Source organism: Helicoverpa zea, chromosome 24 (assembly GCF_022581195.2).
Source record: "Helicoverpa zea isolate HzStark_Cry1AcR chromosome 24, ilHelZeax1.1, whole genome shotgun sequence".
Lineage (NCBI taxonomy): Eukaryota > Metazoa > Arthropoda > Insecta > Lepidoptera > Noctuidae > Helicoverpa > Helicoverpa zea.
The window spans coordinates 5,815,741-5,843,087 of NC_061475.1; the positions used below are offsets into that span (position 1 = coordinate 5,815,741).

Below are 27,347 nucleotides of genomic sequence, written 5' to 3' on the forward strand. Positions count from 1 at the left end.
AATAACTCATTTAAAAATCGATAAAATTCCAAAAAAAAGTGCCGTTCCGATCTTTACGGGAATCGTATCGATAATTGCGAATTCGGTATCGGTATCGTAAATTCGCCGTTCGTTGACACGTGGCAGGCCAGATGGCGTATCACCTGCCGACTTGAGTAAAGAGGTATAGGTCCTGTATGGGTTTGCGGAACAAGACCGTCCCGGACCGCATTCTTTAGTAAAACGAATTCCCATCACTACGAGTCGGTCGTTGACTTTAGGTTTTTTAATGCAGTTTTGTGCGTTTTGCCGATTTTTGTACTTTCGGTTTCTTATTAATTAATTAATGAATTATGATGATTTCTCTTACCAATCTCTGTTTCTTAAATTTTTCTGCAAGAGTGTTCGAGAAAATCCTTTAATATTATTTGGTTATCAAAAAAAGTTCAAGTTTGTAATTATTTTTTTACCTAACTACCCAAGGGTTACTTTTAGAAGTGATAAGTTTTGGATAAGAATTTAATAAAATAAGGGTGGTGGCTAAATCTACGGTTTCGGATTTAAGGACCAAAAATTACATCACACCAACAATGCCGATGAACTAAGCGCCACTAAAGCTAGAACACAAATAAATCAACCAACGTTTTCGTAGCCCATAACTCTGCAATAATGTAATAAACCGTGGCAATTTAGAGGCCTGGCTAGGAACAATGACCTCATACAATAATACGGTCTTCCAGGCCGGGCACAATCTGTTTCTCATATGTCCAAGTACTTATTGTTTATGATATGGAAGCCAATTGTTTATATGAGAAGTAGTATTTTAGTGTGAATAACCTAAATACATTGATGACGTTATAACGTGACGTAATTCTTTAATTTAGAGGGAAGAAGGACCAAAAAGATGATGAGACAGTGCCTTTTCATCTAAACTGATGTCAGGAAGGCCAATTTTACGGTGTACTACTAAAGTATTGTTTGTGACACTTTCACGGTGAAATCACTGAAGCGAAATAGATTATGGGGGTACATTCAAACCTGGGTAAGGACAAAGGTTTTTTAGCCCATATGTATAAAGTAGTACCCGATGCAAGGGAAAGTTTATGAACAATTGCATATTGTGTTTTGCATTGCTCTAAATGCATTCATGCTATCATTAGAATCGTCTACGTGCCTGATTTTCATCGGAACCGTGACGGCAGTTTCTAATAGAACTTCAGGTAGACTAGGCTGTTGCATTAATAAATAGTGCAATATTTTTTTGAATCAGGCAGTTTAAAATTTAAGGACTCCTCAAAACATATCAAGTATCCCACATTCATTAAAAAAGTCAACACATTAAAGTTTCTGATGCTGTTTGATCTGAAATTAAGCCATTAACGAGGGTTCTCAATTATTTTGGTTAAGTGTATTTTTATGCAGTATTTATTATTTTGATATTCAACAAGCCTCAAATGGGGATTCCATTCCAGTTCCACTTTTTATGTTTCTAAACCGTATATAAACCGTATTTTGGTAACAAGAACTTCATTAAGTGTTCTAAAGCATTCATAAAAAATACCAGTTCTTTACTTTTTTGACCCTCAAATTGTAACATAAGCTCTATAACAAAGCTAAAAATGATTCTGTATATTTTTTGCCGAAAAAACTTAGCTCCTGCAAAATTGATTATTGCTACTTCCGATTCTTTTTGAACAAAACTACACATTTTCTAAGCACGCGACATTTCATAAAAAAGTCCTCGACAAAAAAGGTCAATTAACAATAAAAAAAAATATATAAATAAATGGTTCATTAACGCTTTCTCTAAACACCTTTAGGGCGCGTGCGTAATTATTGTAAGACGATATATAATAAGGGAGGAAGTCGAAAAAAAATACAAGTCGGGGTAGAAATGTCAGGCCATGTGCGCGGGGGCGAACCATTGTACTGTCTTAAGACATTAATCTTAGGGGTGGCCAGGTGAACACCCTTGAACCTTTGTGCTTTCAACAATACGTAGTTTAAGTCGAAAATTTTTGACCGTTTTGTACCTACAGCTGATTTTTTTTGAGGTCAGCTAATAAATACAAATTTTGAGTTTCAAATCCAGAATTTCTACAGTTGGTCAAAATATTCTTAGGCCTGGATACCAGGTGTTTGAGCAAAGGCAATGTGACGAGGAAGTTGTTTTAAGTCCCGCATTAATTACATAATTTCAATTCATTTAAAATTACATTATGCAATGCTAATGAGCACAGATGCTAACTTTGTAACCCTTATGTGGCTAATATTCCTATTTTACATAGAGCAAATGGTTTAAATTCCTTCATCATCGTGTCCATCTAATTCTGTTTCATTAGTAAACAGTCCCATAAAATTCTCACAACTTGCATTTTCCTTTGCGCTTGAACAAACACCATGAGAAGTAAATTCAATACAAAGCAATGACCACGTATCATTAAACAATATAAAGATCCATCGACTCTTCAACTTAGGAGCATCAAAGTAATTTCATACATGTTGCAACATGTATTGATGCTAATCGTTTTCAAAGGTAGCAGCTGGTCCTTTTGTCCGCACCCCTCGTATGCGTCCTAATGTCATCTATGTATAACTGAATTTAATTATTGTACTATAAGTTTACTTTTTGCCTTTACCAGGTTATGTTACTGTTTTATGTTTTGGATTTGCATTTTGTATTCCTTATTTATTAAAGCTTCAAGATTGTTTTGTATAAAATCCCAACATTCAGAGATAAGCTCCGTAATTTCGGAGGTCCCCAAAATTATAGTTCGCGTAATCAGAAAAAAAAGATAAAGAATGGCCCACGTTCATGAATGTGTCTGTCTAACGCTATTAATTCTTATCAATTGGTTGATAAAATTGAGACGATCGACAAACAGACGCTAAATGGAAGTGGAGTATAGCAAAAAGTTCACATATGTTTTAAATGTGTCATCCGCGGCATATGGCTATACGGCTGTTGCCACTGACACGAAGATAGTTATGAAAAAAGTCCCCTCTATTTAATTAGCAAGTCGGAAGTAGCTTCCAGATTTTGTAAAGAATTAAATGTTTATTGAACTTCCTTTATCAAGTCAAAGAATTGGCAAAAATTATACCAGCATGGACTCAGAAATTGGAATGACCTTTAAAAACTTTATTTATTTCACAATAAGTAGTTCTTAATTACAAAAATAAACTGTCTCCAGTCCCGATAAGACTGATATAGGTACCCGGACTAACAATAACTATGATGAATCGTGCAATGCCACGCAAGACCTTTATCCATTGCGTGAGAAAGTATATTTAAAAGACAAGGGGTTTCTGTTTTCGCATACATCCCCTTCAAGTTGGTCTATCGTCTATTGTATAATCCTATGAGCCATCCTTTCATCTAATGTCTATTTATCTACTTTGTAAAGGCTAGGAACCTGTTTTTAACCCCTGCCTATGATTTAGGAGGGAATCTATCTTAGTTCAGGTGTTCTAAGCATTGTGTGGCATGATTAAGTAGATTCTCAAGGGTGAGATTGGAGAATCGACTGTGGGTAAATTACGAGATGTAAATACAATGAAAGTTGTAACAATTGCATTTATAGTACCAGATTTTATAAAAAAATATCTGATCAATTAGTCGGTCAATGCCAAGTAGATAAATACGGATGTAGGTCGTCTCAATTAGAAGTGTCTGTTTGAAAACTTTTCCAAGTTTCACCTTTGTTTAAGTCATCAATCCTAATGCAGCTAAAATCCTTTACATTTGTTCAAACTATACAATCAAATTTTGTTCTATAGCCACTAACTTTGTCACGTCATTTCACCACTCGGTCCTTCATCATGATTACTTGCAATAACTCTCCACTTTTATGTTCACATAAACTACCGACAAACCAATTTATATCCAGACAGTGTGAGAACGTAGCATTAATTTCGCGAAGGGGTGTTTAAATAATAAAAGTCCCATCTATTCTCCGATGACTCTAAATAGAAAATAGAGTCCATTGAATAGGCAATCATTCATTTGGGTCAGGTCATTTATTCAGACTGTAAGAAGAACACTTGAGGAGTTGAATTTCGATATCTGACACAGAATTCATGAATTACCTCTTCATTGGTATGAGATCGTCTATCAAGATAAATGTCAAGTGTAGAATGTAGGCAAATTACAAATCATGTCTGCCGGTCATATTAAAATAGCAGACCAAACACGCGACTGGAAACTTTATCCTAGTTTCCTCTTATAATGCAGGAATTTTGTAGACTACACTCGTCAATTTAGGTAGAATGATAAAATACTGTATTTTATTTTTTGTTTTCCGCATGACATTGGATATTGTTAATCAAGTTCCCATATACCTACATGTCTGTAGACTTATTTTCCCTTGTAACACGAGTTTAGGTTCCTCGGAATGGTTCTACTTCGTAAAATATATTAGTCATTAGTGTTTGAGTACCTACAACATACCCGGATGATCTGGTACAAATACTTTATGATGCATAGAATTCATAGCATTATTTCAAGTAGGTCCTTAGGTGCTTTTTCATGAGGTTTTTTCCGCAATTTATCCAAAGGACGACACATTAATTCCTCTTGGTTGACCTGGATTATATTACGCAGTGGGCCACCACATCGAATCGACTTTCTCAGTTCTCATCGGCACAGATTCCGGTGTCATATTGCTGAGCAAAAACAACACTGAGATTTGAGGCCTCTGGCATTTTTTATGGTCCTTATATTTCACATCCTTGGTCTTTCGAACTTTGGACATATCCCATAGTTAGTTTTGTAATCATTATGCAATGGAATTTGGATAAGGATCTTTGAAACAATTATTTATGAATATAATAATTTGTTTTGAAACCCATATTTTTATTTCGCTCAGAAAAATATCCATAAAGTTAATGTATGTAACTACACGTAGCCGTCTTCAATAAACATTCTTGACTTTATCTACAAATTGTCGCGCATGACTCATTCATTCACCATTCCATGTCCACTGCACATGTCAACAAGGCATCTTATTCAACTGGTAATAAGACCCAGCCAATGTTTATCTTAATTATTTTTACTGTAAACTCGAGTCTTTACAGCTTTGCCTTAATTGTGAGAGACGTCATTTGTAATGCTAACCGATAGACTTCGAAGAAACGATACTGAACTATATAGTATAATCTGATATGGAAAAATAATGTTTTATGTTCCACCATGGGAATGAGAAACTTGGGTGTTATCGTACGCGCAGTAGCAGTTTGCAATTCTCCCATTAATGATCTTGTTCTTGTTATAGAGATAGAAAATGAAGAGATTGTTATACTGTCAACGATGAGTGGCGTGTCCCTTTTAATAAAGTAATTTACTAATTTAGTCGATTGATGCACGTATGGTGTTAATAGAAAGCATTGTTTTCGTCTAAGACTACGAACTGTGTCAAGCCAGATTCTACACACACATTCACAGATTCTAGACATTTTTCGTCTTTAGTTTACAAATTACATAGTTTCTTTTATAACTAGGTTTGCAGTGTAACAGGTGTGTGTGAATCCGCTTAAAATTGTTGTTCTCGTGCTTGCTTTCCAAGAAATTGGTGATCAAGATATCACTTTGTTAAATTTTGTAACCATACCTACTTGGTGCCCATTCCTCTTAAATATTAGTCCTTCGGGTCACGCTTACGTCATCACCTCCGGACATTTAAGACTATGTTTATACAATATTTAAATCAATCTTATACGACCTGAAAAAACATCCTTAGTGCACATAAGTACATGTCTAGACTTTTGGCGCCGCTAAGGATTATTCTTTATCGTGCATTCCCACGGGGTAGGTAGTAGCTTTAGTCCGTATCATTGCACTTGACGAACATGAGTTGAAACTCTTAACGCCTTCCATAGTTTTTTCTTAGCATTGCCAATTTTAATGACAACACTCCATCATACAAAGCTATACAAAATGTTTAATCATTTCAAGTATCCTTGAACGTTGATTAAGTATTAATGTATTCATTCTGTCATTTCATTATTAAGTAACTCTCCAATATTTTCAATTGTATGTTCAGATCAGAACAGATTAGGTTTCATTTATTATTATGTTAATGTGTTCGATATAACTTTGTGCTTATCGCTTGACCTATATGAGCGGTATTATGAAATGTTTAAAGCTTTCCGATGCGTAATTGAATTATGAGCATGTGTTTGTGTGTTATTTCCTGTATAGTCTGACTCTCAGTTTCACGTTAAAAATAAGGCCATTGTGGTCAAGTAGGATTCTTATTCTCCTCAGAGTATTTAATGCCTGTTTTTTATATCCTTGAGATAAAAGTTAACACATACCGTGGCCATGATGATGATATATGTATGTAGTATATCTATGTAATAATATTATCCCAACAGGAAATCGATATTCCAAGGCTTTGGCTGTTTAAGCCTGTGATGCAATCCCATTCGTAATTCGAGATGAATTATGAATGAGCTGCAACATTTGTCGATTCTATTTGAAGCAGTGCCATCGATTCTATTTGTAGTCCTTCTAATATTGTATAGGTTATGCGACTGCTAATAATATTAATTACTGTTTTAATTGGCTTATGGTAGAATGTGCGTAGCCAGTTGCTTTGTTGCTTCGAGGATAATGCTACGCGCTAATACATATACTGAATCAATTTTATTGATCCTTTGATCCACAACGCGGCAATCTGGTTCTGGTCCTCAATATTTTTAGGTCCAAGTCTAACAATATTATGCAACAGTTTCCTACTTTTGTAAACAGTGTCCGCTATGTGCAAGTATTCCTAAATGCAAGTCACTGACCGAATGGAGTTGTAAATTTCTAACGGGCACCAAGAATGTTTTGAGTATACCCATAGTGCTAATAAGCAGGTCATACACGAGGGGACAGAGGACAGGAAGCACGGGCGATGCGTGACTTAACAGGACGCTTCCTCAAGGAACCCCTTGACAATTTTTTATGTCTTGTTCCCCTTTAGAAATTGGCGATGTCCAGTCTTTTGTTTCGAAGGAAATGATTTGTACTTAATTACTGGTTGTGAAGAACTAGGTTGCGTCAGTGGAAGTGGGTGGTTCCGATAAAGAAGTGGGTAAATTGAGAATGTGCGAAATTATAGCCTTGGGCGTGTTTTTTGTATGAATAGATAGGGAATTCGAGCGCTGTATAATTAGAGTGTGTAAATTATACTGAAATATAATGCCGAAAATCTACTCTTATTCTCCAATTAATCTTTTTGGAATATTTGGCCATGATCATGATGTTATTTATAGTTTTTAAAAGATTTCCTGTAAAATATTAAGTGTGTTCCAATTTCTGTTTACCGCAAGACAACCCTCAGGAACAGGCTAATTCACGAGTTTCGGTTCACGGACTGTCTACGCACCTTCCGATAGAAATCTGTAAGGAACATAATTTAACTCAAACGAGGTTACAGGTCCCTTTTTTGTTCCTTTTCCGAAAATAATCGGTCGTGAAATCAAATGTACATCCGAGGGTGGTCACCACCGGACAGGTGAAATGACGACACAAAATGGCTACCACTTCCTCTTCTTTTTCTTCCCTTTAAATTAGTAATGCCTTCTACGCTATTAAAATGTGATCTAAGATTGTGGTTGTTATTTATAATTATGATTAGAGCTCTATTCATAATTATTTGTCATAACAGAATTTAATTTATAGAAATGTTAGGGTAATGGATGTCTCCGATCTTGCATCGTTTGCCTTAGTCCTGTGATCTCAGGTACTAGACAAATGAATAAAAGACACAAACACATATTCAGAGAAACAGGATAAACGTGGAACGTCTTCCTTATCAAATATATCTGATTACATATTCGTATCTGACATTGCCCTTATATTAAACTTGATCACAGCGCATTCACAGTATTCTTATCATTGTGTGGCTGCGGAAGTAATGTTGATAGCGCTTATTAATTTAAACTAATATTTGGACGAAAAGCTAGACGTCTGTTCAAACAGTTGATGAGTAATTGACAAAGCTTGTTGGAAATTATTGGAGTCAATAAAACTGTAGGATCAATAATTTGACAACGAAACATCGATTAGGAATCGCAAGACATGCTAGCCCATTAAAGATGTATAATTTTAATTGATTAAATGCTCGTAGCATGAATGTAATGATGACTTGTAAAAGTGCATTTTTTGTAACGAAATCCATGGTTAATTTGTAAGAGTTTATAAATAGGTCTTTTGCTGAATGTCACAGATGTAAATGCATAAAATATGATTGACTACCGTTGCACCGAAAGCATCACGTTCGGAATTCGCAACACCCAATTCCTGCAAAAACCGAGTCCCCGTTATCCAAAATTAGTTTAGCATCCGGCACACGTTCCTACCCTCTTGTTTGAAGATTTTTTTGTTGCAATCGAAAGTGCCGTTCATCCGAAACATGTGGTTTGAGTGTCCCGGTTTGTGCAACATTGGTGTTTTGGACTTTGAACGTTGTCAATATTTTGGAATTTTGTTCTGGTAGTATTAATCGCAATTCAGGCTTCTAAATCTATACTTTCATGTTCTTTCCAGTAGGAATGCAAAGCAGCTGTATGATACTAAAAGTTATAAGGCGTTTAATGTTCCTTGAAAGTTGTAATATGTTTGCTTTATTGCCTAAGGCTTTGAAATATCACCCTGTTTCCTTTCCTTTGGGAATTTTAATACCATGCGATTATTTTTCTTTATGGGGTCTACGCTGACCTATCCAATAAAAAAGATCAATTTTTCTTTGTACCTTTCTATTACCAGCCTACACCTGCTTTACCTTTGCCTGCGTTGCGTCACATTCCCACTGCGGGGTAATGATTTCTATACCTGATTTTCCATCCTTGTTGTTTTCATTATATTGCGTATTCTCTGTCTTCTTCATCGGAATTGCCGCGTCCCTTACAGGGTTTTTGTTGTTCCCCACACCCTTATTACGTCCTGCGTATGCGTTCGATGTGGGTGTGTTAGTGAATATTCATGTGTGCGTGTGGGAACCTTTACGAATTGAATTTTTGTTCGGCAGTGTTGTTGTGGCATTCGATGCGCGTGAGTCGGGATCCCGCAATGTGATTTGGGTGAAGTTTTGGCGGGAACACTGGGGATTATAACCTAAAATAATGTATGGTGATTTGTAAATTTACAAAGTTTTTCAATCGTGTGTGATGTTTCTAAGTGAATAATGGGGTTTTGGATGTCAAAAGTTGTTTTTATAAATCGTCGTGATGATAAATTTGTGAGTAAGGTTTTTTGCTTGTTTTAAACACGTATGACCACATAATTTGTTTTTTGCGAAGTTGAAATTTACGTGAGAAAATTTTTAAGTGGAGAATTCCGCGAAGATTGAGTTTCAATATTTTTCCAAAGGTTTACAATGTGAGTGTTAAGTGTACCCACATACTGTGTTAAGAATCAACATTCTATATACGAAAGCAGTCAGATCAAGGCGATGTGTCAAGATTCCACTTTTTCTTTTCAACCATAGCACGAGACTAAAAACGAATTCCATAAAAATATACTACCAAAGTGAAGATCAAGATGGATTCCTTCATAAATTCCTTAAAATAAGTGACTTTAAACTCGAATCGCTCCGGTTTCCTTATTCCATCCGTGTATTTGCAATGAATGAGAACATAAACTGGTTTCCATATCAGCTGATGGCTCGGTATGTATAAATAAAGCCTCAGGTTTTTCTGCCTCGCCGAAACATGCCGATTCAAGAATTATTAGTCGTCTTTACATAGGTTATTCTTCTATAGCTACACGAAACTCGTTCTCCGAAGAAATTGTTCAACCTACGCCGTTCGATTTTAAGTTTTATTACTTGAAGATTTAAGTACATTTTTGGGTGACGGGAAATTCCGAGGGCTGGTTAGTTCTTCGAATTTTATTGTCTGTCTACGGGGGATTCTGGCGCCAAGATTTTTTTTTTCATAAGTAGGTAAGCCAGCGACAAATGATGTGAGAAAGAAGGAATTGTTTAGCTAGCAACTTTGTAAATTCGCCAAAAAAATTGCAACATGTTTTGTTGTGCTCGATCCATCACGTACCTATAATGTAATGATAATTTTTGTTTTATTTCCACTCTTGGGTGGCAAATACATTTCTGTTCTTCAAAATGATGTCTGTAAAAAGTTAATATGTTTTTGCTATAATAACTTATTGGATGACTGTACCTACGACTGACGAATGTGACACTGCAAAGCTGCTAAAGCGCGTTGTTTTTTTGGTCTTCCATAATATTATTCTTGTTTTTATTGAAATTTGATCTTACAAAGTTACTTCAGACAATGATAGAAGACCGCAAAAGTGAAAAATTATCATCCTTTTTAGGTGCAACTTTTTCCTTAAAATTCCTGAAATAATACCACTGGTTCTTCTCAAAGTTTTTCGTCTTACAAGTACTAGAGCTTTGTTTTGAAATGCAATCCAAAATAAGACCACACAATGCGAACTCGTTTATTTATATTACGTCTTCAACACTCTTTATCGTAACACAAATATGCCTAGTGTGTTAAACACAGTCAGAAGTGTTCGCTACAAGTTTTGATAAAACATTAATAAGTCTAATTAATTAAACAAGTCACAAGACAAACTAATTACTATATTACAATTTTTTACCGATCAATAGTTCACATTACTAATAATAATACTCTCAAGATAAACGGGGCCTCAAACAACTTTGTAGATTACGTAATCCCAATTACAATACAAGGATGAAACCAGGATCCGTCTACATAAAAACCAACTTATTTAAATCAGTCGGCCAAAAATGGAACTAAATAAAAATGTGCACAATTTGACATGTTGTTGACAGTTTTCCTTTGTAAACAGCGCCGCTTGGACTGCAAATATATTTTGGCATTCCTCGAGTATTTTGATTAATAAATGTCTGTATGTGGAAAAGGACGTGACTTGGTTTGTTAGTGAAGTTTTTTTTATTGTATTTTGTGGTTGTTACCTGTATTAAAAGTTATGGGGATTTTCAAAAATCGAATGCTTATGATGCGAACCTTAGGTACCATATTGGACCCACCTAACTTAATAGGTAATTAATTTCAAATGTGTGTTTGTATAACAAAAGCTACAATTTATGTTAATCAATGAGAAGGTTATAGCTATTATATAATCTGTGGTTATAGTGTTTAATTACACATGATTGTACCCAGCTATGGATATGCGAGGAGACATAGCAAGCTTTATAGAAAGTATGTACCTTTGCGTACGTCAGACTCGTACATGGCTGACCATGTCCATACTAATTAATATTTATTATATGAATTAAATATTTCTGCTTAACTTATATGTCAGTTTACGTAGGTATTCCATTCATTATAATATTTTTTCAATTTTTACATTTGCCGCACTACTCCCAAGCTTAATTTATCTTTTAGAGTCCATATTTATTAAGTTCCTATACATCGTGTTGGTACAAAACGGTACATCTGTGTGTCTAAGCAAGGTTTAAAGTAAACATCCTTCTGTAAACTTGAAGGAAGAGGGAAAATGTACTTTAGTGAGCTTTTGAGATTACTTGTTTGTTCAGTACCGTCATTTATTGAGATAATATGTACCTACGTGTGTACTTTACCTTTTAAGGAATCCAGACATGAAACAGAGACCTCTGGTGACGTAATACACAATTTAAGTTTTCGCTGTAATTTTTATCGATACGATGAAACTAGCTATGTAAATCCCATGTTAACACCAAGCTGCCAAAACATATTGACACTTACTGCGTTGTGATTAAAGTCCTTTTCGCTTCATTAACAGACCACTATAAAATTCTCTCCTTCGATTTGTCAATCCCATAATAAGCCTTATGGCCTTACAACTAAAGTTCATTTCTCCTCATCAACAGACGTAGCGGCTATGATTCGGAGTCGAGCGAATACTCAGAGGATTCGGCGGCGGCCTACGATGATGTCCAGGCTGCAACCAAAAGCTCTGGGCCGCGGAAGAATATTAATAGGGGGAGGTGGACGAAGGAGGAGGTGAGAATACATTTTCTGTTAATGTCGCGCAAGTGCTGACGTGTAATGGTGTAATAGTAATGGAAAGACAGTCGTGTTATATGCGCTGTCGGGACGAAGAAGGGCTCCAGAAAGAACTTCGATGGGTTTAGTCAGTAAAAGTCTACACCTTCTTTCCTCTCCATCTTCCCTGACTTCTGGATTACTAGCAGAACCAAATGATTTTCTCCATCTTTAAAATCCCAAATTATTATTTTCTTCTTGTTACGGGGAGAATTTTGAAGCTTATTGAAAAAGAGGTATTGAGTGCCTATAGACTTGTAATTTTTTATTTAGGTCAAAAAACATAGAGAAAGAAACTAATATTTAATTTAATATTTCCAGGACAAAAAGCTGAAAGCCTACGTTAAGATGTACAACGAGAACTGGGACCTGATATCTGCCGAATTCGCAGACAGGTCCGATGTCCAATGCCAACAGCGGTGGACCAAAGTCGTCAACCCTGAACTAGTCAAAGGCCCTTGGACCAAGGAGGTAAATAGCAATTCTTTTTATTTGCTCTTTGATGAAGTTTGTGAAAAGCTTAGTAACAGTAGGGTGATGATGGAGTGATTACATTAGGGGAGTATTTGTCCTTAAAATTACTTTATTGAGTGGTCGGAGGCATTTTTTAGCTGATAGCATGCAAAGAGAGGAGCAAGGGTAAAAAATAATGAAGTGGTTTTAGTTAGTGTTAGCTTTGATTTTATTCAATTGCTGATTATTTTAGTGAGTAAAGTCGCTAGGGGTAAAAATAATTGTTTAAATTTATTGGAGGATGATGATTGTTGTAAGAAACAGAAAATAAATAAAAATATATAGGTATGAAAAAGCAAGGCACACAACAAAAGCAGAATACACGAGCAATCTCTTCAATGACTAATTCATTCACAGCAATCCATGTTAGCATGAATTACCAAGTCATTGCATCCTATTGCGGTTAGAACATACAATCCCGAGTTTATTGAACGTAGTTACGTCATTATTTACATTGCAGTGTTTGCGTGAATCCGGCGATGTTGGGGGAAGTTTGATGTGACAGGGATATGGGCTTTGAGGACTTTATAAAATTGGTCGCTTCGTTTAGTTTTTGGGGTTAGCTATTTTACTACCACCCTCACCGGTCCTTAATGGAGAATTATTTCCTTCTCCATATCGTCTTTCTTGTATATCTTCTCATTTTTAAATCTATTTAGAAATATACTTTCATCTCTCGATCTGATTATTTCCGAAAAAATGGTTTCCCTTCCCCCACGATACTTTTTTACCAGTATATTGTACCTAAAGGCTATGATTTCCCATAATATTCTCACTATTTACCTTAAAAGCGTTCACGAGGCTCAAATTACAGTAAAATGGCTTCCGTTCATACAGACCACAATGTCTTGTAGCACAAACCGCGAGGAAATTATGTCCATAAGCAAAATGTGCGTAAGTGGGGAGTTTAACGCTTTGAGTGTATGCGTGAAGAATTGTTATTGTTTTGTTGAAGACAAGGATGTTCCTTCATTAAGTCATTTTGATCCTCCTTTTGAGGTACAACAATTTTGACCTTAGCATTTTTAAAATTATTTACACCTTCAACATCTCAGCCGAAAGACGTCCACTGCTAGACAAAGGTCTCTCCCAAGGTTTGCACTTTGCTCGGTCTTCAGCAATCCGCATCGATTCGCCGGCGACCTTGCCTGGATCTAGCTGGACAGAGCCATCTAGGGGGGTAGTTCATGTATATCTATAATGCATTTTATTGGAAAACAAAGCATTATAATAAAAGAAACACCTATCTAATCAAAGGATTCAATCTAAGAATCAAATCATGTGGGTATACAAGATAATAATTATGAACAGAATAACAAGGATAAATCAAAGACAGCTCTCATGAGTTACTATTAGGCTTTAGGGACATCAGACAGCGTAAGGAAGTAATTTATTAAACATGCAAATAAGATTAAAAACAATTTACCAACAATTCTAGTAATACATATGCGCTTCAGCACTCGCCAATCAGTCTAAGAGCGCGAGGAAGCGCGTGAGTCACAGGTCGTTGGTACTGCAAGCGCGGACGCATAGAATGCGCGTAATTGAATGCCTACGCTGTGTCAATGTTTTCTGCATTTGATACGATCATATAAATAAAGATTTTTTTTTTTCATTTCCATTGTAAAATCACTGAGGCGATTGATATGAAGTTTGACGCAATGACATATACTTATAGGCTACTTTTTATAAGAGTGCGGTAAGCAGGTCCTGGTCATGTAATGAAAACCTGGTCTCGTATACGTATCTTAAGGGAGTAAAACATTTTGGGTAAATAAATACTAAGAGGGCTTAAGGTTGGTAAATTATACAGGGCGATTTAGGGTTCATTTTGGAGTATAAGGAAACAAAAAAACTAAAATTAGTGATACATTAGCTAAGAAAGTTTGTGAAGTTTGCCTTTCAGGACAATGTTATTTCCAGTTGAATATCTCAATAATAGAATCCAAATAATCGGTATTTCATGTTCTAACAGATTTCTATGTCCCAATATTAATCGTAAATTTATTCTAACACACGGTTTGCGACGGTTTGCGACATCCAAACAGTAGATACTTTAAGAATTAAGCTGACTTATGTCAATTTAATATTCCTATTGTTTTATCTATTGATTTACATTTTACAGTAAATAAATAATATTCCATCTATTAATATAAAATTACTCTAGGCCTGAATTTGACCACGCATTTTGCCTATAAAACCCGCAATGCTGACGACACGAATTCTTAGATTTTATGAATGAATCCATTGTTTACGCATACGCGTAGCGAATGTTGATGTCTTATCTAAGATTATTATCTTTATTACTACGTTATATGATTCTTTAGTGTAGTCACAATTACTTACAATGTTGATTTGTTGAGTATTTATACAGTAATAACTTCAGCTGTAAATTGTGTATTAAAAATTTGATCGTCTTTTCAAGACGGAAAGCTACTACATATGTAAGGAAGCTTGGAATTTCATCTCAATTCGTATATTATTTTAGCTGGTAAAAAATTAAACAAATTAAGTTATTTGGTAAATAATACGTTCAAAATTGCTTCCTTTGACATTCAAGATTTGATATTGCCTGCCTCGTATGAGAGTTTTCAAACGTGATTGATAAACTATATTTATGTACTACTAACTAATAACTACATGTATTATCATACAGCATTATGGTTAATTCACGGACCGTAAAAACCAAAAATAAGTACGAATAAATAAATGACAAACAGTACGGTCAATGTACTCAACAAAATGTGTAATCATATCCTGTATCTAGCTATGACCTAGTATAAATTTTATTGTTATTTCATACATTACATGAATATACAATACAATAAGGAACATCATGTCTTCATAGAAATATGTTCTGGGAACTATTTTCACACATTTTATTGCCTGGACACCCAGTGAGTAAGCCGTAAGACAATAAAATTCTAATACAATATTTATAAATTTATACCTGCCTACGCATAATGTAGGGTTCCGTTTGTTTTGTACAGTATGAATAGACGACGACCAAAGTGCTAATGTTACTATTGTTTGGAAAGTTTCGTAAAAATTAAATAATTACAAGAATACTTTTCAAGTTAACTCCATGATTTATGACTATTTTTGAAAATAAAAACAATTAAATATTAGCTAGCGCCCACGTTGCGTGGGAACTATTCTATTCACTTGATAAAAGCAGTAGCCTATATCCGTCTCATGAGTGCCATCTACCTCTGTGTCCAATTAAATTTCAATTAGTTCAGGTGTTTTGGCGTGATTGTGTGACATACATAATTATTGGCTCTCCGTTTATATTCATTAACCTATATGAAAAAAAAAACTACCTATTTTACACACAAATGTTGGTTATATTGCTACGGAACCCAATGATAGTTTAAATGCAAATCACTGTATAATACACTTGGTTTTTTCTAACACTAAGATTGAATGGGCGTGCTTTAGGCATTACATCATTTATGATTTTTGTCCTCATATGGAAGCCTATCGAAATAAGATAATAACATAATTGGTAATATGAATTATTCATATTTTCGTTCCTTTTTAGTTCGATAAAATGCGGAACTGAATTATATACCCATCTATGGATTGGAATGTATTGGTATAATTGCCAAATATGAGACGGAATGGCGACGAAATTGACCAAACCAAAAACAAAAGACGCTCGTACCATAATTGAAGAAGAGGAAAAACAACTTATTTTAGATGTTCTCAAAGGAAAGGAATACATGTTGAGGAAACTTGACTTTAAAGCCTCCGCCTTGAGCATGTGTGGTAGTTTTCTATTTTCTTTTCCTTCTTTGTATGAGAAGAGGCGTGTGCCCTGCAGTGGGACAGTAGTAAAAAGGCAGAATTTTAATATTCTTACATTATCTCCAGTCTTTTCCTTTTAAACTTCTTGTTTATATAACCACAAATAGCATGTCCCAATTCTAATCCTCTTAAATAGAACAATACACCACAGCTTCTACATTCCCATTAAGAAATGACATCATCTACAAACTAAATGGGTCTAGTTAATAATAAGCACTATTAGATCTTTGTATGAGAGCTTAGTACGGACAAACAGACAAAAAACTATTCAAGGGCAAGGATATTGACTTGAGGCCATCTGTTTTGATAAGGACTTTTTGGTGTTATGGTACGTTCACACGTGCGCGTTCAAATCAACATTCAACGGGCACAGTCACGTTCACGAGCGTGTAAACGGTACGCCCGAGCCCGTGAACGCGCCCGTGCCCGTGAATGCCGCGAACCGGGCGAGTGTCGGTTTTTTGGCAAAGTTCAAAGGATGAATGTGCGGGCGCCCGGCGACTGTTTACACGCGCGCGGGCAGTCAGTCTCTCCTGCGCTTTCGTGACGACTAAACGTTCTAAGAAAGTCGCTACGATCGGAAATTACAACATGGCGGAATGGTTAACGTCGTTCATCATTTTGATTCTTTTTCCAATAAAAATAAGTTAACCCAAAGGCTATGACAGCAACAACACCGAGATCCTCGCTGCTCGCCATTCTTGCACTGACTGACACGACGGCGCGCGTGTGAACAGCTTGAATATCCGCCTGCCCGCGACGGGCTGCACGCCGCGCAGCCCGCCAGGCAGCCCGCCGGGCTGCGCGGCGCGCGTGTGAACGTAGCATTATTTTGAGGTCTGTATTTAGGTATTCGTCATACATTATAATCTTCAGAGCCTTTTCCCAACTATGTTGGGGTCGACTTCCAGTCTAACCGGATGCTGCTGAGTAGCAGTATTTTACAAGGAGCGACTGCCTATCTAACCTCCTCATTGATATCATAGATTTGAAAATAACTGCCTGTCTGTGCCGCTTTCACTGCAAAACTACAAACTCGCTTTGGTACACAGAGCTAAGAAAGGACATGGGATTCTTTTTTATCGAACTGCGGGGAGTACCTACTTCCTTCGGGATGCGGTTATAACCACTTTCGGAAGTATCCAAATAATGAGATAGTTATCACTAATTGATGAAAAGTTAATTGCCTTTAAAAATCCTAATGATTTTTATCCACATTGACCATTCACTTATCATGTACCATGATGCACGAATGGTGATGTATCTACCTTTCATGTACCAGTCGTTGGCAAAGGATTTGAATGAATAAAGATAAAAATAATTACATCAGCTCATTACATAAGCTTTTAATGACCAGGTATATCTTCCGGAACTAAATCAATCAATACAATTATAACAAGAACGAGGCTCCTCCAACTTCAATTAACAATAACCATTCAAGGATAAATCTACAATACTGAATGGCGATTATGATCAAGCTTTTTGCGAGCAATCGAGTTACAATCACACCGCCGCCAATTATTCGGTACAGTATCGAGTAAAAAGTGTTATTATTTTAATGTAAAGGGCGTTCTAATTGCTTCGTACGTGACTCGCGATTTGATAGAGTCATTTAGAATCGAGTACTTTATGGTCGAATTTCAAGTAGGTTAGGTATAACGACATGGTAAGGTTTGCGTGTATAAATAAGTGCGTGCTTTTTTATGTGAATAATTGAATTGTGTATTGTTTTAAAAAAATATGTGAAAATAGCAAATAATGCACAGTTGTTCTGCTTTCATATTTCGTTCTTTGATGTTTAACCCATGGCTTGTTGTCACTGTCACAAAATCTTAACTTAGATACGTCATAAAATAAAAAGTACTCTTTCATAGTGGTCATCAGCTTAGTCTTTTCCAAACAATACTGGGATCCACTGAGAACTTTTGAGTCTAATCGGATCCTTCATAGTGGATTGTCTTTAAAATTGGCATCTAGTCTACACCGGATGAAACCGTGAGAGAATTAATGATAGAAGCACTTTTTACCTCCTCACTGTCCAATCAGCTGATCAACGGCTTGTATTCATATTTTTTCGCCCACACACCCACCGGTTCACCTTGCTCGTAACGTATTTTCGCACGTTCTGATCAGATGCTCTTATTGTTTTTTAGGATTCCTTATTCAAAGGATAAAATGAAACCCTATTGCTAAGACTTCGCGATTTCTCTGTCCGTCTTTCCGTCACAGTCTGTCCTTCTGTCACCAGACTATATCGCGAGGACGGTAATAAACTGACTGCTAGACAGTTGAAATTTTCACAGATGATTTTTCATTTTTGCAGCTAGAACAATAAATACTGAAAACTAGAATAAAGTAAATATTCCAGGGAGTCCCATACCACAAACATAATTTGTACTCTGACAATAGTACAGAACCTTTATGTTGAAGTCAGTCTCGCACTTGGCAGGTATTTTGTTTTTGCAAACTTTTTGTCTAAGGAGGTTCGTGTAAGGATGAGTTTTGATTGGTTATTGTTTCCATTTTCAATTGTTTGGTCTTTTGAGGCGATGATTTGGTCATTTTGGGAGGTACCTATGTACTTATTTTTTTTTTTTATGAAAGAACTTTTTGTCTTTTATCCTCATTGATTGGTGATGAAGTCTGATATTGTTTTTGAAGAATGGTAAACCTTTTCTGGTTTTGTTTTTATTTTAGAGGATATCATGAGTAGGTCATCATATTGTAGTCATCCTGTTGTTATGTCAAGAGGGTTATAGCGGCTTTGTTAATTTTCTAAAGATATTTGATTGATTACTTAAGTATTTATTTCATCATCATCAAACTACAAATTAACATCATCATCTCATGTAATTTTTATTAATGTTTTCAGGAGGATGAGAAAGTTATGGAGTTGGTCGCGAAATACGGGCCGAAAAAATGGACGCTCATCGCGCGTCATTTAAAAGGGAGGATAGGGAAACAATGCAGGTTCGTATATTGTCCATAACATATACCATTTTTTTTAATATTTAATATTTTTAGTAGCCCATAAAAATATGTAATTCTTAAAATAGTTCATGAGTTTCCCCGATATATGAATAAGAATCTTTTGCACGCGGTTCCACCCATATCCCCAAGGAAATAATTCCCGCATATAAATAAAAAGTACCCTGATGATATAAAAAAGTATCTGATGTATAAGCTAAGCTATCGCCAAGTTTCATCAAAATTCATTCATCAGTTTTTGCGTGAAAGAGGAACCAACAATCGTACATAAAACTTTCGCGTTTATAATATTATATAATAGGATTAATAACTCATTCAAAACCAGGCAATTGGACCATTTTCTTTTTTTTATATAGAATAATACAAAAAAATATTAACTAATTTAACATTTAATTTTACAGAGAAAGGTGGCATAACCACCTAAACCCCTCTATAAAGAAGACAGCATGGACGGAACATGAAGACAGAGTCATATACCAAGCGCACAAACAACTCGGCAACCAGTGGGCTAAGATCGCTAAATTATTGCCCGGCAGGTGAGAAAAATATACACCTCACTAATATTCCATACTAGCTTCTGTCAGCGGTTTTATTCGTAGGTATCCCGTGGGAACTACTTCTAGCACATGGATAAGAAGTAAATTTTATGTTTACTTATATGTAGAGGTAAGCTATGTTATTGTCAAGTTTTATCAAAATCTTTTCAGTCATTTGTGCTTGACGAAGTAACAAAAGTACACACTCACAGACTTTGCAGTTCGCAGACTTTACACTTTGCAATTCTGAAGTTAAATATTTCGAGAAGCTTTACTTGTCCGAAGTTGACTATTTTTGACTTAACAGTCAAAAACATAACCCTTCTTGATAGTCGGGTAAAAAAACCATTGAAAACACTTCTACTCATGACTGATGCGCAAATGGCTAAGTTCAGAATAGCAAGATACTTAGCACGACCCACGCCTATATCGAGGACCATCCTTACCTATATGGCTAAGCTATCCTTAGTATGATATTTTTTTACGTGTACCCAACTATGAATATTTTTCTAACAGTTCTAAATCTATTCCCAGGACCGACAACGCAATAAAGAACCATTGGAACTCGACAATGCGACGTAAATACGAGCCCGACCTACTCGACAGCTTCGAGTCCCTGCGCCGCAAGCAAACGCGGGTGCGTCCGCGAGAGTACACTGAACACAACACTTCTAACGACAAAGTGCAAGTCGCTTATAACGATGTTAGTTTGCTTCATTACCTCCTGACGTTCCTATATGCTATCTATCTATTGGTTTGGCTTACTACAGTCAATTGTATTAGACGAGTACTAATAATTAGTAGGGGCGGGGTTCCCACCTGTTCTTAATTTGACATTGTTAAGGCAATATTCATATTAAGTACTTCATCTCCCGAGCCTTTTCCCAACTATGTTGGGGTCGGCTTCCAGTCTAACCAGATGCAGCTGAGTACTAATGTTTTACAAGGAGCAACTGCTTATCTGACCTCCTCAACCCAGCTACCCGGGGCCACCCAATACCCCTTGGTTAGACTGGTGTCAGACTTACTGGCTTCTGAATACCCGTAACAACTGCCAAGGATGTTAAATGACTCCATATAAGCTATGACAAATTCATATCTCTATTAAGCAAACCAACAGATAGATAGAATATTGGGATCAACCCCTACTGCATAATGAGGTCGGATTTGAATTCGGAACTAATTCTGAGAGATAAAAAATATGGTTTTTGAATTTCGAATATTTTATTTCGTTCGTGATTGATATGTAGTATTGGGATTTATGTTCGAGTGTGCCTTTGTGTTGTTTAGTTTTTTTTAATGATTTCGTTGTTGTGAAAAAACTAAAACTTATATAAAATCTAACTATGAATAGGAAAATTAACAACAAAACTAAAAAAAATAAGTTTTTATTAGCAAAAGTGGGAATTCCATAGTTGGATTTAAAATTCGAAATTCAAAATATCTCTTAGGTTTAATTTTGAATTAAAGATTGGACCTCATTTTGTAATAAGACTTTTTTTGTTTTAAGGTGCGTTTGCAAGTAATAAGCATTTTAAGTGCTTACATTGCAGACGAACCTTTTTCCTTTTTTTTCTTCTCTCAAAATTAACTTAACTTTTGGTATGAAAATCAACCAAATTAACTAACAGGCAAAGATACGACTTTTGTATAATATTCAGCACTGTTCATAATGATAAAGTCAAAGTCAAAGTCAAAAACGTTTATTGAAAATAGGCTAGATTATAGCACTTTTTCACATCAAATAATACATAAGGACAGCACCCCCAAAACGCCCCCCTTTCACCACTTCCTAGTGTTATGGCTGGGAAGAAGAAGTGGTGAAGAACAAACTTCCCAGCAACACAGCTGTCTATTACAATTTAATTATAATTAAATTACAATTACATAATTCAATATCATTTCAAATTATAGTCACAAAAAAATATATATAAAAAAACCCACCTTTGTGTCGTATTTTTGCCTTGCAAATGTATACGCTGACCATATTCGTTTTAACCGACTTACCAAAAAGGAGGAGGTTGTTGGTAACAATATTGATCAACTGATGTGAGTAAGGATGGTGGTTAACGCTCCTTCTCTATATGAGAGAACTCGAAAGCTGATGTTGATCGAAATATATTATGAAGTCTTAAAATTATGTTCATAGTCAAATACAAAAATACACAATAGAATTAAGAATAATTCTAATCTATTGTGTCCTTTTTTCCATAAATTACACATGATTTTTTATACAAAATTAGAAAGGTTACTACAAAAAACTGGTCAGCCTATACATTTAAATGTTTACATATTAATTTGCAATGTATTTCTTTTCATTTGCTCACGTACCCCATCATTATGTAAATAATATTTCATGTACATATCACTGGTTGTGTCCATTCGGGCTTATACGTTATGTTGTAGTTGTGTGCTTTGGCTTTTCTAAGTTTTAGATGCTAACTTAGAAAATTTTAATCAAACTACGTAGAATATTAAGGGAAAACTATTTTACACGAGAGGATAATTGAGAGGAAATATTGTTCTAGATGTAGCACCCTTATAAAACGTAGACTGTGTCTTTTATCTAGACTATCTGTGTACCAAATTTCATATTGATTGGATCAGTTATTTCAGCGCGACAGATGGACAGAGATATAGACAGAGTTACTTTTGTATTTAAGTATTATAAATGTGCGTAAAGTCAAATCCCACCCAAAACAAAAATGTGAAAGACTGCCAAGTTCGATAATATGGGAATGCTTCGCCTATAAAAGAAGTGAGATCTGAATAAGTACCAAGTTCCATACACATACCTCAGTTAAAAATAGTTACTTTTTAGTGATGTGACTTGGCAAGTTTTCACACACCTTGTTATAAACTTACTAAACGCAATGAATCAAGTATTTAATTTTATATTAAAACTTGCCAAGTAACATCCCGAAATGGTTCGTGTAATATAACCCACGGCCGGTGTGTCGCTTTTTTTGCTCGAACTTGGCGGACACACTGCCGTGTGTCTAGATGATTTTAAACCGTCACGTTTATTCTTTTAAGTCTGTTTCATAGATGAATATGTCACAGAATATAAACTATATACCTACATAAATATTAATCTAAATAACCCACCAAATTCCACAGCAGACCTGGTCAGACCCCTTCAACGAATCAACGCAGAGCAACTCATCGAACACAAGCCAACCGGCTTCGAAGCACGTCTTACACTTCAGACAACTTCTGAAAGACCAGCTGACGACTCTGCAACATCAGACCGTTCCCCCCAAGTCACCTGACAGAGGGGGGCTGGTTGCTGCTGATATTGAAATCGTTGATGCACCTTTTAAGTAAGTATTAGCTTTGGAATGATCTAGAAATTTTGATTTACTTTAGTTAGATTGCCTAGTGTTTGTGGACAGCCACCATTAATATTAGATTAGTCGTAAATGTCGGTCCTGCTTGTGATCTCTCTCCAGTGGTCCCATTGGGCTATGAGATTGAGGGAATAGTGAGTGCACCTATGTCTGCATAAAGCACTTGTACCCAGCTACATCCAGTGAGACTGGAAGCCGACCCCAACATAGTTGGTAAAAAGGCTCGGAGGAAGGAGGATGATGACCTATGTCTGCATAAATGCTTCATCATCTCCCAAGCCTTTTTCCCTGTTGGGGTCGGTTTCTAGACTAACCGGATGCAGCTGAGTAATAGTGTTTTACAATGAGCGACTGCCTATCTGACCTCCTCAACCCAGTTACACGGGGAACCTAATACCCCTTGGTAACTGACTGGTGTCAGACTTACTGGCTCCTGACTAACCGTAAAAACTCCCAAAGATGTTCAAATGTCTTCTTTTTGATCGAGTAGAACTGTAGAATATGTGATATAACTATTATTTTAACTTAGAGTGACTTTTAATCTTTCTAGTTTGGGATATAGAACACACACTTTTCAAGCCCATGTCTGTAATGGCAGTCAGAGAGTCCAAATAATTACTAGATAGTCCCATATACAATGTTATTAAATAATTCTTATATCACTTTTCAGATTTGTAAACATAGACACGCTGCCAACGGACTCCCCTCTCAGAAGTTACTTGAGTCAAGCGTCAACAACCAATCAAAACAATCAGGATGCTGGTATGTATATTATAGCTGTTTCACGCGGTTTCACTGAAGAACTTTTGCCCCCGTATATGGATAAAATATAGCCCATGTTCAGCACAGATTGTGTAGATTCATTCGCAGAGCTCTAATTGGACGTAGTTATGCAGAAACGTTCCAACCCACTGTACGCGTAAATGCTTATATCTCAAATTCAACTTGAATTTGAGATATAAGCATTTACGCGTTTCAGTTGTATTCTTTTTTATTCTAACTAGTAAAGGTACTAGAGGTTTTATTGTTGAATTATATTGAGTTTAGATAACCATATGCTAAATTTTAGGCTGTTCAATCACAATAACTCGATTTCGGGTGACTTGTGGGTTGGAACGTTTCTGCATAACTACGTCCAATTATGGAAGAATTTTTCATATCGGTTCAATAGCTACGGAGCCAATTCGAATAAATTTTCGATTTGCCAGGATTACTAAATGAGCATGTCTTAGACACCGTGGACTGTGTTTCGGATGGCACGTTAAACTGTAGGTCCCGGCTGTCATTGAACATCCTTGGCAGTCGTTACGGGTAGTCAGAAGCCAGTAAGTCTGACACCAGTCTAACCAAGGGGTATCGGGTTGCCCGGGTAACTGGGTTGAGGAGGTCAGATAGGCAGTCGCTTCTTGTAAAGCACTGGTACTCAGCTGAATCCGGTTGGACTGGAAGCCGACCCCAACATAGTTTGGGAAAAAGGCTCGGAGGATTCACTAAATGAGCATCTAGATATAAGAAATGTGTTTTCAATGGAATTAGACAGACAAATTACCTACATACGAGATATTTAATGTGCTGACACTTTTTAGCACTTTTTAGCACATAGCATAGTTAATCGATTTCATGTTATCATACCTATCTGGTTCGTTCCATTATTTAATAAAGTTATATTAATGAGCTAGTATAGAAAGCTTATTTAACGAACAAAAGGAGGTGGGATATTCGACTGGTATAGACATTATTTTATATTTGTCCATTGATTTGTATTATTTTTTAAATAATTTTATTTCTTCTCATTGCAGTAACATACGCAGTTCAGGCGGAATCTTCCAAGGAAATAGAAGTGCCTTCAATCTTCACGTCTCCTAAGAAGAAGGCGATGGAAACCAGTTCCCCTCCCCCCATACTGAGGAGAAAGCCCAAAAAGTTAACCCCAGTTGTTTCCAACACTAATGTGAGTTTAACGTATTGTATCGGTCACTTTTATTTATGAAGTTTGTTAAAATGCAATGGAGGTGACTTGGATTACCACATACTTAATGATTCAAATGTGTACAGACGACAGCTTCGGGTAGGCTGACGTATATTTCAAAGTAAAGCATTTTGGTCAACCATAAAATCACAATATTTTGAAGATAATCTTGTAAAGTGCAAAAAAGGCGTAGTCTTATCATCCTTTCTGAACCCATTTGTTTGAAATCAAATTAGAATTTCAAACTCTGAAGTTACTGAATCTGTAACTAAGAGATTACTTATTTTTTCTTACACCCAGTAAAAAATTTACTGTACTGTATTTACCTATTTCTTTTATAAAAAACTTATTCAAACTTACTAATAATCCTTTCTACAATTCCAGGCATGGTCAGACACATTATCCAAAGCTCTAGAGTGTCGGGAGTCGGGAGTGACTCCCATCAAGGCGCTGCCGTTCAGTCCGTCGCAGTTCCTCAACTCGCCCGCGCCCATCGCCTTCGCGGAGCTCGACTCTACTCCGCTCAGGCATGCCACTAAGGTATGTAATTATATACTGGTCTTATAAAGCTAAACAGTTTGTTAAGAAGTTGAAAGATCGGTCAATAAGGTTAAGCAGCAAGATGTTCAAATGATAGCCGGTACTAACCGGTACTAGCCGGGCTAACATCTTTGGCAGTCCCCTTTCAAAATAATATGTCTGTATAACATTAAATCGCTTAAAAAAGTCGTGGTGGCCTAGTGGGCAAAGAACCAACCTCTCGAGTATGAGGGCGCGGGTTCGATCCCAGGTCAGGCAGCACCAATGCAACTTTCCTAAGTTTGTATGTACTTTCTAAGTACATCTTAGACACCAATGACTGTGTTTCGGATGGCACGTTAAACTAGGTCCCGGCTGTCATTTAACATCGTATTGGGTTACCCAAATAGACGAGTTGATTACAAACATGAAAATAATAAAAATATTTTTATTATTTAGTTGCTGTTACGCGACAGATGGTCACTTTCACATTTTTTAATATTAGTAAATAATGGAATGTAATATCTTTTTGCAGGAATGGAGTGCAAGTCCATTGCTTCAAACGCCAACACCTGCTCACCACGTGACGCCGGGAGGACCACACCCTGGCAAGAGTAACACCCCCAAGTAAGTATATAATTATAACATTTGTTTAAAAAATAAGAGTTTTTTTAAAGATTTTTTTCAAAGTTGACATTTAATGGGAAAAATGTTCGTCAAATCGTAATAAAAATCAGTCTTCGAAATTACATTAAATATGCTAAGAATCTCTTGGTACAGAAATGTATTTATTGTTTCTGTGTAATCGGCTCAGTAGAATTATAATTATTTATGTATTATAATTCAATCAAAAAGGTAATAGTTTACCATCCAAAATACATAACTATCAATAACCTTTTCATTTTCTAATAGTTACACAAAACAATTCTGTTTTTAAAGTACAAAATTAAACAAAGTTACAAACACATTAATTAATTTTAATTTTCGTTAATTACAGAACTCCAACGCCCTTCAAGATAGCTATGGCCGAGTTAGGCAAAAAATCCGGCTTGAAGTACGAACCATCTAGCCCGGGCTTGTTAGTAGAAGATATCACAATTATGATGAAGAGAGAGAATTCTGATAGTACGATCAACGACTCGTTATTGTCTTCTACTGCTGATCAGGAAAATGCTAATGTGCAGGTGAGAAATATTTAAAATAATTTATTAAGCATTTTTGGTTAAATCTAACGATATCTATATACGGTTGGTTAGCTCCACGGTAATTTATTTAAACTTCGACTGGTAGTGGTATTGTTACGTAATCTTCAATATTACCTTAAGCGTTTAATGGTATCTATGTCTTTGCCAAGAACGATAAAAGAGATCGAATCATAGAGCATTTAATAATCCAAGCTCGCCTTTTTGAGTGGAGTAATGTTCTTGATTTAAAATCACATTTGCAATCTTTGTAATGGATTTAGTTTTCCTTGTTCTTATTCGCGGGTTCTTTTTTTGAATGAATTTCCAGTCCGAGAAGTTTGTTTTATATGTATTTGTGACAAATTCTGTTTAGATGATTGCTTGCTTACCTTTAGTTAGCTTGTTATTCAAATTCAGTACAGCTCTGAATTAAAATGCTATAAGTAAAAATCCAAATAGTGTCAGTATACTC

General features: G+C 36.0%; 1 protein-coding gene across 9 annotated transcripts in view; it reads left to right on the top strand.

The window, feature by feature from the left end:
* Positions 1 to 27,347, top strand: part of LOC124642223 (myb protein) — a 50,247-nt gene that overhangs the window by 16,381 nt on the left and 6,519 nt on the right. For 3 of the 9 annotated variants that reach the window (XM_047180544.1, XM_047180545.1, XM_047180548.1), the window contains 11 exons: positions 11,832 to 11,964; positions 12,328 to 12,477; positions 19,202 to 19,299; positions 19,719 to 19,853; positions 20,388 to 20,490; positions 22,977 to 23,176; positions 23,874 to 23,965; positions 25,003 to 25,154; positions 25,557 to 25,712; positions 26,227 to 26,318; positions 26,689 to 26,875. In XM_047180544.1, the coding sequence (XP_047036500.1) occupies positions 11,832 to 11,964; positions 12,328 to 12,477; positions 19,202 to 19,299; positions 19,719 to 19,853; positions 20,388 to 20,490; positions 22,977 to 23,176; positions 23,874 to 23,965; positions 25,003 to 25,154; positions 25,557 to 25,712; positions 26,227 to 26,318; positions 26,689 to 26,875 (1,498 nt within the window). Of the gene's footprint in view, positions 1 to 8,932; positions 9,207 to 11,831; positions 11,965 to 12,327; positions 12,478 to 19,201; positions 19,300 to 19,718; positions 19,854 to 20,387; positions 20,557 to 22,973; positions 23,177 to 23,873; positions 23,966 to 25,002; positions 25,155 to 25,556; positions 25,713 to 26,226; positions 26,319 to 26,688; positions 26,876 to 27,347 lie in introns of those variants that run through there. The other 6 variants (XM_047180539.1, XM_047180547.1, XM_047180541.1 and 3 more) reach the window with 4 other exon arrangements.